General features: G+C 42.0%; 1 protein-coding gene across 1 annotated transcript; it reads left to right on the forward strand.

Annotated features, from left to right (window-relative positions):
• The first annotated feature begins 7,659 nt into the window (after nucleotides 1-7,659).
• LOC111229652 (cyclin-dependent kinase inhibitor 1C-like) lies at nucleotides 7,660-9,889 on the forward strand. Its single transcript, XM_022756070.1, has 3 exons — nucleotides 7,660-8,378; nucleotides 8,542-8,659; nucleotides 9,109-9,889. The coding sequence occupies exons 1-2, from the start codon at nucleotides 7,823-7,825 to the stop codon at nucleotides 8,655-8,657; spliced, it is 672 nt and encodes a 223-aa protein (XP_022611791.1). The 5' UTR covers nucleotides 7,660-7,822; the 3' UTR covers nucleotides 8,658-8,659; nucleotides 9,109-9,889.
• Nucleotides 9,890-12,089: the final 2,200 nt, after the last annotated feature.

Raw genomic sequence — 12,089 nt, forward strand, 5'->3', positions numbered from 1 at the left:
TAAAAGCAACTTTTGGGTTGTCAAGGTGTAAAAAATCTCTTAACAGTTTTTTTTTTATAACCAAATCCATTGAAAAATACCTAAAGGTTCTCACTCTCTAATAATCCATCAAACACTTTTCAGTCTCTGTGCTACTGGGGTTATACCCTAATGTTTTAAACAAAAACATCAATCATGTAGTTGTAAATGTCAATAAGCTGTTGATGAATGGTTTGTGGTCCACATTCCTTGCAGCACTTTTCCAGAAGGTAATCAAGTCAAGTTGTCCATTGGAGGAGACCTCCTGATGAAGATAAACCGAGTGCCATGCACGAAGAGCATCAAAACCAGCCAAGTTTTCACAACCTAGCAACCCAAATGTTTCTCTTATTAGGGCATACTGATATGTCTATATATATTTTAGTTACAGATTATGAAACCTTTGTGGCTATTTTACTTTCTGGAAGCTTTATGTTTACAGCACTATAGCACTGTAGTTACATAATTTTTTCACTTAGGAAACCCAGGAGTTCGAGGACTGTGGTTATTTTAACGTAGAAGAGTTCATATGTGTCCACCAGTGTCGTGTAAACTCCCTCAACAGCCATCAACAGCTTGATTTGCCCACAGATGGAGAAACTGTCTGTTCCCCAACAACTGAGACTTGCAGACGCTTTTAAGAGTTTTCCAAGCAGCCACTGCTGAGTTATAGGCCTAACCTTTGCTTGGACTACATCATCAGGTTTGGTTTGTTAAAGATCCATTCAGGACATCCTCCTCAAGATGCAATGTGGTAGCTGGAAAAAACCCTCAACTGATGACACATGGCAAAACCACCTTTAACTCTCTCTTGCATAACCAGGAAAAGTTTATACTTTCACTCAGCTGTAGCTCAGAGGATATTGTTGCACTTTTCTCTTCACTCCATTTATCTTGGGTCTTTGCAAAACTAGGTTTTACATGCACGGATTATCCACTGGGCCGAGTCGAACAGTGCCCGGGGGCCTCTGAACTGTAGGGGGCCACCAAACCCCTGCCAACTGTGGCCTAATACTTGCTTTTTGATTTTGTAAAACAAACATTGGAGCAGTCAAACATCAAAGACAGAGGCGGGAATTCAGAAACACAAACTATCTGTATGACCTATTGTGAAAAGTCTGCTTGTTAGCATTAAGAGGACGATGCTAACGCGGAAGGGGAGGAGGACAGTAACAGCAGCCACTAACTTTAGTTCAACAGAGCATCAGCGGTAAACAGAGGCAGAGAGCAACAGTCCTGAAACACACACCTGCTCAACTGCCCCACCCTCATCTCCACCTGAGCCCGAGCGGATGGCAGAGACCCAGTGGCAGGTAAGTTACCAGTTTGACTGACCCTCAGTTCATCTGTTACGTTTATCTATTTCAACCATTCAGCTGCCAGGATGAAGTGACTGAGGAGGGCTGTTAAAGGTTGATAGGGAGCATTGTTTTCATAACAAAGTTCAGTGATTGAACAGCTAACTAACAACAACATAATATCTCTGTTAGAAAAGCATGTGATTGGATATATTTGATACATTTAATATATATGGAAATATTTGGCTGTTGTATCATTGTGTTTTCTGCCAGGATGTGTGATCTGGTGGAAATCCTGTATTATACAGATTACATATATTATTATTTGTTATAAGTCTACCTATGCAGAGCTGTACGAGTCGATTAGTGTGTGTGTGTGTGTGTGTGTGTGTGTGTGTGTGTGTGTGTGTGTGTGTCTGTGTGTGTGTGAGATGGAAGAATCTGAATCATAGATCTGTACTGGTGGAGATGGGCCAGTATGTGCTTGTGTATGTAATTCAGATGCACACTGTAGGCTCATGTGTTGATATTGTTGCTGCCATCTCAGGAAAGTGTTGTTGCCATCACATGGTGTAAATCCTGTATGAATACATCTACAGGTGCTGACATTGTCCTTCAGGTTGTGATCATCGCTGTAGCCTGTCAGTGTACATCCTGTTCAAGCTACAGGTGTTCCCATTAGATAGTAGCCTCCACTGATAACCTAGAATTCAAAACCTGGATTGCATGTGTGTGGGGAGCAAAGGGAGGGCTCCAAGATTTTATGACCAGGAGCCTCTGCATTCTTAATCCAGGCCTGTAAAAGATCATATCCTGTGATCAGTTGGTGATTAAACATCATGTTAATGCATCCATACCTTTAACCCTCAAGGAAACATTCTTCAAATTACTTTTAGTTATAGATTAGTGGGATGCCTAATACCTCTGTACATTTAACCACAGTTTTGAATGCAACATTCAAATGTGTTAGTGCTGTTTTTAAAGGATTCAAGTGTTTTTTCAGCCGCTGCCCAAAGCAGCTGACTTAACCTCTAAAATATTTTTCTAATTTGTGGTCTTCTTTGCACATTGGTTTGTTATTAACTGTCCCTCTGAGTTTATTTTGTAGAAAAATAAATGTGTGTGTGTGTGTGTGTGTGTGTGTGTGTGTGTGTGTGTGTGTGTGTGTGTGTGTGTTTAAAATGATTGGTATTGTTGTACCCGCAGCCAAAGGCAACATTCTCCACAGGCTGGATGAGGCCCACTCAGGGTCGAGAAACTCAGTGGCCACTGTGGATCATAAACTGTGAGGAGAGAGGTTTTGTAATTGTAAAGGTAAATGAATGGCAGGAGTAGCCCCAGGCTTTTAGTATTTCTTTAAACTCAGTTTATAATGTTTGACTGCATGGTATATAAAACAATTTGCATTCAAAAACAAAAAGCCCCTTGAGTGATGCTGCTCCTTTGAAGACATTTATCGTTTCTAACCAACAGATATTATTTTAATACAATGACAATCTCTGATTCAGAGCACGTACCTCTTTAACTCCTACAATTACAAACTCATTTAAAAACTATGAAGCTTCCAACGTCACAACTCTGACCTTTACAGACTATGAAATGCAGCTGGAATAATGGAGAGGCAGAGTTCAAATCTAGGTCAAGGGACAGGAAGACAAAAGCACACAGCTGTAAAGTGTCATTTTGAAAGGAACAGAACAACTTAGGTGCAAGCGATGCATGACTGCCTTTTCATCACGTATTTTAATTTGGTTCTTTGCCTCTGCAAAAGCATTATGAAAACATTTCAAGAGCTATTTTTAACTCTGCACAAGATGTTCTTAAAGCACCGGGCACAGGTTTATTTCAGTGCATGTTTTGGCTGAAACATCAACCCATTGCATGTCGGACAATGTGCCAACAGCTTTTGCAGGAAGCACTTTCTGCTCTATTTTTATTGAGATATTAGTAAATAAAATCAGTGGCAATGACAGCTGTGGCTAATGAGCAGTTCTTCAAGGTTTAAAAAAAGAGAACCACAGACGTCCACAAGGGGAGCCAGGATGTGTCCTTATCAATACACCCAGACTTCAGCAGTTTTTGGTAACACTAAGGTAGCCTATACGAAATCTTGAGTCGTCACCAAGGAACAGAGTTTAATGAAAATAAAAGAGGACACGCAGAAATGTAACTGCAGGGCTTTAAACTCAAGAAGCATTTGCATCAAATGCTGACAGCATTGCACACCTCATTAAACAATATATGCAATGGATGAACTGCTTTGGTTTAGCTTTCTTTCACGAAAGTAATCAAAAAATAACAGATCACATAGGGTGTTATGTAAATGTATCAGTTGCACAGCTGAAGTTTCATCCTATAACAAGACATAATTAAAGGATCACATCACTGCGTCTGCGCTGCTCATTGCTGTTGAGAAGATGCATGTCTTTGAAGTTTGTGACGAGCTTATAGACACATACATGATTTGGTGGAGCGGGTCGTTACGTAGGAAACAGTTCCTAATTCATCCAGGAAACGGTCCCAGCCGGGTGTGTCAAACGATGGCCACCTTCAAGCTTAAAAGGCAGCATGCAGAGAAAACAGTTTTATAGGTGCCACGTGGGATTGTGGGATCGAGTGACCATTCATCCTCCTTCTAAAGGGCCCCACGGTGTTGCCTGCAGCCCCTCTGTTACTTCAAAAGGATGAGTTTGTTCAGGTGAGTGGTCTAGGTGGGGGTGGATGGCAACACCTTGGAAGCGGCCCCCCTTTTTTTTTTCTTAATGCCTTCATAGGTCAAAAACAAAAAACACCCACCCACAGCAGCCATGACAAAGAAGATCAAAAAACACTTCAATTTGCAGACAAGAAAAAGACGTGGTTCATAAGTGTTAACTAGGTTAAATGCTGTCAAACATATAATTTCTACTGTAGATTTTGTTTGAACTGAACTTTACTTTTCATTCTGTCTCACAGAAGTCTGTAAACGCAAACGTTTTTCTTGGGTCAGTGTCTTGCAGTGATTCATTGAATGTATCGGAGCACATTCAGAGGACATCACTTAACAATACAAACTGTGCAAACCTGTTTCTGCTCTCTGCTCCATCAATGGACATCAAGAGTCTGCAGAGCCCGGGTCTTTTTTTTTTAACACACATTTCGCCCTCTGGCTATTTCCATTTCTGTGAAAGAGCAAGTTAAGCCAGTGTGTGTGAGTGTGTATGTGTGTGTGTGTGTGAGTGTATTTAAAGATGAAGGATCATACTGCTGCGAATGTCAGAGAAACAGGTTGGAGGACGTCACAGTGGCTGACTGACCATACCTGTTGCTCCGATGAAATCTGAAATCCGATGAAATCTGAAATCTGTGAGATTATCTTCTAAACTAATGAATTCAGACTTTCTTGTTGCATTTTCATGGCCTCTCAAACATCAGCTGACAATATCTGTTCGAAAGAGAACTAGTGCCTGAGGAGCAGAAGTCCTCCTCCCACTTCTCAAAGTAAATCTGTAACCCGTTTGAAACTGAGTAACAAGATCAGACATGGAGATTATTTTGTGTTTGAGTGGAGTTTTATGTAAATGATCAAAACAAAAGCACCTTTATGATCAAACTGATCATCATCATGATCTGTAATCCATTCAGGAGCATAATGTTTATACACTTCATTGCTTAGTAAGATATATTATATTAATAAGGTCAAACTAGGTATCTTATTTAATAATCTACATTTATTTTATGTAATGAGAGAATTAAAATAAACACACTGCTTTAAAATAAGCCGTTAAAAGAAGTAGTAGTAAGTACATTTCACCACTAGAGGGAACCAGCACACCACACACAGATTTCTACCCGTTTTGATCTCAAAGGGAAAAATTCTGTTTCATGTTTCTGATCACAATCAAAATGATAATCACCAGATAAGTGTGGCATTAATCACAGCTCAACTTAACCCACTCAAAATCTGATCTCATCATTTTCATTTGTTTTAATGAACAGAAACAATCAAGAAAAGCTGATTTAAATTTATTTGACATTAAAAAAAAAAAAAAGATCACATCAGATGAGCCCTATAAAGATGAATGTTCCCAGTCCCCCAGTACATTATGTTTAAGTCAATTATAGTTATTTGTCAGAATAACCAAATAGCCTAATAAAGTCACACATTAGTTTGACTAGTCGGAGAATGTGTCAGAGGTTTTAGTTTAATGAGCTCAAGTTTTTACAAGAGGACTGTTTTTGTGTGTGTGTGCATGTGAACTGCTACAATATGACATGTAGATTAGATGAATCACATGTCCAGCCTGAGGGACGGAGCATCGCCTGGTGAAGGGACATCAATGTCAGAGAGCACCTGACCTTTGGAACAGGTGAGTCATACAGGCTGGCAGCTACCTCAGATGACAAACCCCTCCTGACACTTTAATTCACGTGACACTGTGACCTTATACACCTCGGTCACCCTCATGTGACATCATGGTGTCACATGTAGGTCACAGTTTCCCACTCTGACTAACTTACAAGAGAGCGTAAACAAACAGTCACAGGTTCAGAAATGCTGCTGCTTGTTCACTTAAACCCAGGATAAAGTGTAAATTAGGTTTTTTTTTGTATTACAAGAAAGCAATTGTTAATACTTAGTGCAATTAAATTACTTCATTAAAATAAAGGTACAGCAGTGCAACAGAATTACTAAAAAATAGATGACAAATAAATCGAAGTCTGAAATATGTACTCTATACCAGGGGTCCTTGAGGGAGTTCTTTGGGGTCCATAGCAAAAGGGAGAATAATTTGTTTTCTCTATAATTCCATTCATAATTAACACAATGACAGAATGAATGACTATTTTGGTCATGGGTTTCAGACACTTCGTGTAATTAAACAGCAAGAACTTAACGGGGGTGGGGTGTTAAGGAGGTCTTACTGCGGTGGTGGTGTTGAACCACAGGGAGTCGCTGTGCACCTGTTGTCCACTGCGAGGTGTTGTCTGTCTTTCAGACTGGAGACTGCAGATAATGAGACGGGTTATCGCGCGTTACCCCACAATGAAGTAAATGCGCGCGCGCACACACACACACACACACACACACACACACACACACACACACTTACACACACTTACACACACACGCACACACACACACACACACACAGACCCAAGTGGTGACAACCTGATAGTGGAATGGCTCCGGTGATGAAGCTTATACCGCCGTGAATAACTTCACTCTTTCGCACTGTATCTGAACACCTTTGTTAATGGAGGGTGACACTGATACTTTGATTTTTATTCTTACATGAAAATCATTCAAACTTGTTTCTTTCTCTGCAGTCAGTGTCTTTATTAGTGTTGGGGAGCAGCGGTTTGTAATCCACTGCTTAACTGGATCACAGTAATCTTTTTAAAACACGAAAGAGCGTAATCTTCACGAGGTGTCTTTGTTTTGTTTATTGGGTTAAAACTGCTCGGCTGGGTTTATGACTACATAGAAGCAATTTTCATGTGTGACCCCGCCTTCCCTTCGTGTTGTTTACTCTGCCTCTGTGCGTAAAACTAAAGCACCTCTCCGATCCCTGCACACTGCTGAATGGAGATACTACACGACCCGAGCAGCTGAGGTGTTGTTATTGTGGTGAGAGAGAAACACAGGGCTTTCGACTGCTGAGGGTGTGTAATGTGTGTGTGCGTATGTGTATGTGGTGTGTGTGTGTGTGTGTGTGTGTGTATGAACGTCGAGGGGGTCAAACATCGGGCAGTGTAACTGGCCCCATAAAGTTTCTCTTTCATTTAATTCTAAAGTCATAATAAACAATAAACACTGCAGAGTGTACGTGCAGCCATTTAGTGCTTTAATAGATCAGTAGATCGCTGTAAACCCATTATCGGACGCACAGCGCATCAGTAATTGGGCGGAGGATGGAGGAAATCAAATCCGTGTCCGATAATGGATGCAGGCGTCTGCAGAAGTACGCTAGGGCGACCTGAAAGTGCAGCTCCAACAGTTTCACGCTGACACCGGGAAAGTCCAGTGTTGTCCCAGAGGTGACACCGCGAGAGAAAAATCAAAACGATGCGTTCTGCTCGGAGCACAGCCAAATTGGCACCGATGGCCGACGGGAAATCAGGGTGGGGGTTGTACGTGTGTGTGTGTGTGTGTGTGTGTGTGTGTGTGTGTGTGTGTGTTAGTGCGTTGGTGTGTGTGCGTGTGCATGTGCGTGCGTGTGAGTGTGTGTTTCTGGAGAGGGTTGGACTTAGGGCAGCCAATGAGAAAGTCGTCCGAGGTGGCTGCTGTGACTGAGGACGTGTTGGGAGGTTATAAACTCCACATCTCACTACGAAGGTACATTTAAACAGAACCGTGTACGGGAAGGGAGACACAAGAGCGAGGAGAAAGAGAGGAAAGACACACACATAAACACTCCTAAGGCACAACAACAGCACCTGATCTTCTCTCATCAGGGATCAATCAGCCACACCGGGCATCTTCTTCTGTGTTCTTTTCGGGCTTTTTTGGAAAGATTTTGGAGATGTCCAACGTCCAGTTATCGAGCAGCGCGCTGGAGAGGCTGGTGGCCAGGAGGACCTTCCCTCTCCACAGACGCACCAGCGTTTGTCGTAATCTCTTTGGACCGGTGGATCACGATGAACTGAGCCGGGAGATGAAAGCCAAGATGCGGGAGATTAACGAGCGCGACCAGCAGAGATGGAACTTTAATTTCGAGGCCAACACCCCGCTGGTTGGGGATTACGAGTGGGAAGAGGTGCCCGTGGATAAGACCCCGGTGTTTTATCAGGACTCTGTACAAAACGGCAGGACCCGGGTGCTTGAGACGCCCGTCAAGCAGAAGCCCTCCGCGGACTCTGAACTCCCGGAGACGCCTCGTATGGATGTACTGGAGCGTTTGGCCGTGCCGGAGAGCAGCAGCAGCAGCAGCAGCAGCAGCAGCAGCACACCCTGCCAGGTGGAGGTCAACCAGGAGAACCGCACAGACAAGCTCAACTCAGGGAAGCAGACTCACAGACAGGTCCCGTGTGTTAGACGCAAGAGGACAGCCGCTACTGACAACAACACACACATCACAGGTGAATATAAGACTTTTTTTTTTTAAATCTCACATCCAGGCTGCGCTCTCGGCGTCAGAGCTGCGCCCCGTATCCAAACCATCCCTCAGTCTGTCGCTCTGCCGTGCGTAATTTACGTTTAGGTGGATTCATGTGAACTAACGGTTTATCTTCTTCTCTACAGACTTTTTCGTGAAACGTAAGAGGGCTGCTGATAGAAAATCTAATGATGTGAGCGCGTGCCACCTCTCCAAGTCTCCAATCCCGTTGGAACAAACTCCACGAAAGAGGATCCGTTGAAGGTATTTTTCCTATTTAAAAGCTTACATCTAGTTTAATGTGACAATGCTGCTTCATTCCATCTTAAATATTCATAATGCTGAATATCATTTGTTGTATTTACGTTATTTGCTGCCTTATAACTAGTTAGGCTATTTGTGTTTTGTTTTTCCTGGGTTAATTGTAAAGGATTAGCCTACATGAGCCAAAAAGCGCAGACAGGCTTATCTGTGAGAGGGGGGGTGGGGAGAGTTTGTGGTGGTGAAATCGCAGTAGTAGTGATAGTAGTAGCTGTAGTAACACTAGTGGTTGGGGGAGGGGGATGTGCGTCACGATATGGCGGGAAAAAGCTTGGGTAAAGGGTGACGCCTGCTGCTGAGGCTACATTTCCTGTTTCCTCGGAAAGCTGAGTCGCGTCTTTCTTCGGAATTGCCTCTCCAGAAAACTAATCCGTGTTTTATTCCTCTTCCAGGTGTTTTTCTTTGTTTTTGTTGTTGCACTATTTCCCTGCGCATTTTTGAGGATCAATGGGAAGATGTTTGTCCCCGCCACTTAAACGCTGGAGAGGAGGATAGAAAACGGTGGGACGGTGCTGTTGGGGAAGGAAGCCCGGCTGATCGGCCGGCTGCTCCGGCTCGGTGCGCCCCGGCGGAGCGGAGCCTGAACACGGGAGCAGACTCTCAGGACTGAACGGTTTGGGGGGAGGGAGAGGAAAGGAAAGGAGAGGAAATTTCGCCGAAAGACTTCTATCCAGTACAAATGTAGCATTCATTATTGCTTTTGCATACAGCCACTCGACAGTGTTAAATGTTTTAACATCTGTGCAATCCTAAATTACTTAAAAAAAAAAAAAAAAAAAAAAAAAAAAATTGTCTACACTGGCCAAAAGTGTACAGCTTTATAGAGACAATAGCCTATAAATGTTTATTTCTGTTCTGGTTTTTCTGTAAATGTATATTTTTAAGACTATTCTAACTTATAATTTATTTATGTTTCTTTATATTTGTTAAAATGCCTTGTTGATTTAGCCAAAGGGCATGTTTTTATTTTATTTTATTTTATTTTATTTTATTATTTACATTTTTCTATTGTGATGTTTTGCAATCATGTAGCTTCCCCATAGTAGTCCACACTTGGAAAAAAAAAGGTTTCTTTGTGTTTCTGAGCCGTTTCTATTTTTGTGTTTTCATACAAGTGCCCTAATTATGTCTTGCAAAAGATGAGAATAAAATATTTTTCACTTCAACTTTAAAGCAGATTTGTTGCTGTGTTTCTGTCCGGTTTAATTCGGGGTGTTTTGAAACTATTTGCTGGTAAATTTAAGTCTTGAAAGTGCAAATGAGACAAGGGGGACTTCATAGTGTCTGCTTTCTTCAGCTCCACAGCCTCCTGTTTAATAATTTAGATACAAAGAGGAACAAAGGCTTTATTGTAGATTTCATTAAAGATGGCTGCCTTCACCTCATTGACTCTTAACAATTTTAAATTTGCGTTTTAAGGAGGATTTATAATATTTCAGGCAGGTAGTAATGCAAAGAAAGCACAACAAACTTATCTCAGACACCTATGACGCAGGTAGCGTACGTTACTTCCACTGAACTCCGTGTGTGTGTGTGTGTGTGTGTGTGGCTGCTCCTGTGGGGCTCGTATCTACCTTGCGGGGGGAAAAACGCATTCAGACATGCAACCTTGGGCAGCGTGGCAGCTGCGGGATATAGGCTGGGATTTAAAGGCCCTTTCGCCCCTCTAAAGAAGCAGCAGCTGCCTTTGGATCCCCGCTTTGTCCGCCACGAAGACACCCCCACATCCACCCGCACTCAACAAGCTCCTCTAAAGACCCACTCACACACACTGTTTACCCCGCCGTGGATACACCGGGCGTGGAGGCCACCTGCCAGAGCTGGAAAAAGAAAACTACTAGTCTTTGTAATTGTCCTCGTCTATTGAAACAAACCATTCAACAGGTCATACTTGCAAGTTTACCCTTAATTGAAAGAAGCCAAATGCAGCAGCAGCAGCAGCAGCAGTGTGAGTGTGAGTGTGTGTGTGTTTGTATGTGTGTGTGAATGCGCTCTGGCCCCGGATCACTGTCAGTGACAGCCATATTTCATAATTTTCCATAAGTTTCTCCGGGTTTGTTTGAATGGCTTTGACTATCTGACATTTATGTTTTGATGAAAATGGAGACTTTTGATGGCCAGAGTGACTTTGTCAGCTCTATACAGCCATAAGCTCTGACGGGCTTGTTCTGATTTCCAACACAAAGCGCTCTCCGGCTCCATTCTTTCCTTTTTGTTGCCATATGGCAAATCCATGTAGACATAGCCAAGACCCATTCAGTCAGCCACAGAATGTCCTGCATCAGAGAACAAAAGACACTTTGTCTGGCTGCTCTATTGATACGAATGGGCGAAAAAAATATTATAATTAATCTATGGCTATATCCAGCTAATTAACGCCCATATGCCCACGGGGAGCTGCAAGGCCATTCAGTGTAGTTTTAAATTCTCAATAGTTTACATGTTAAAGACAACAGCTGTTCATGTGTTACTTTAATGAAGTCCCCTCTATGTTGGAGACTGGACACATTCAGGGGGCTCAAGTCCCCCTCCAGAGTTAAAGGGGTCATCTTCCTTTATTTGTCTCTACAGCTGTGTAACTATATAGAATTTGTCCCAATAAATAGAACTTAAAGTCGCATTCGTTTTCTCCAAAAGGTATTGAATTCGAGCCTTTGTGGGAAAGGTCATAGGTTAAGGCACGGAATTCAAACAGTAAGTTTCTCTTTAAACATAAAAAAAATAAAAAAAAATAAAATTCCAGTTGTATTTTAAACTGTAAATTATTTCAATCATATGCTCCATGCATAATAAATGAAGTTTCTCTCAAATAATACCAGCCTCTGTGCCGAGGCCTTCATATTTTGTGACTGGATGGGCTTCTACAGTTTAAATGGGCTCCATAGAACATAATGTAATGACAATTATAACTTCATTCAGCCCTGTTGTATGTATGATGGACATAAAGGAAAGAGATGACAGCTAACATACAGACCTCATTAACAAGCTCATTACAATAGAATGTAATTAAACAAACAGCTGCTGATGGAGAGAACCAGCCTTATGGGCCCTTCAGTCTCCCATCTGACCTTTAAACTGACTCAGGTCAACAGCTTCATTTGTCTCAATAATCATCAGTAAAATTATATTCATTTGCTTTAACCAGTGAGTCAAAGCTTCAAGATTGATGCATCTTTATATCTGTATGTATCTCAGCCATAACTTATACTGAATTACGCTATTTTCAGAGCCATAATACCGACAATTCCCTCAGAGAAGAAATGGTTTTTCTTTGAAATACAGGCCGTCATCTCTTTCATTTAATTAGGTCAATTTAAATTAAATTAAATTAAATTCTCCAAAACTGTGTGTAAAAAGAAAAGCGGGAATGCAA

Source organism: Seriola dumerili, unplaced genomic scaffold, assembly GCF_002260705.1.
Source record: "Seriola dumerili isolate Sdu_G_001 unplaced genomic scaffold, Sdu_1.0 BDQW01000242.1, whole genome shotgun sequence".
NCBI classification, from domain to species: Eukaryota; Metazoa; Chordata; class Actinopteri; order Carangiformes; family Carangidae; genus Seriola; species Seriola dumerili.

Coding starts and splice junctions, on each gene's coding strand:
- LOC111229652 (XM_022756070.1), top strand. CDS start 7,823: ATGTCCAACGTCCAGTTATCGAGCAGCGCGCTGGAGAGGCTGGTGGCC. Junction 8,379..8,541: donor CAACAACACACACATCACAG/GTGAATATAAGA, acceptor TCTTCTCTACAG/ACTTTTTCGTGAAACGTAAG.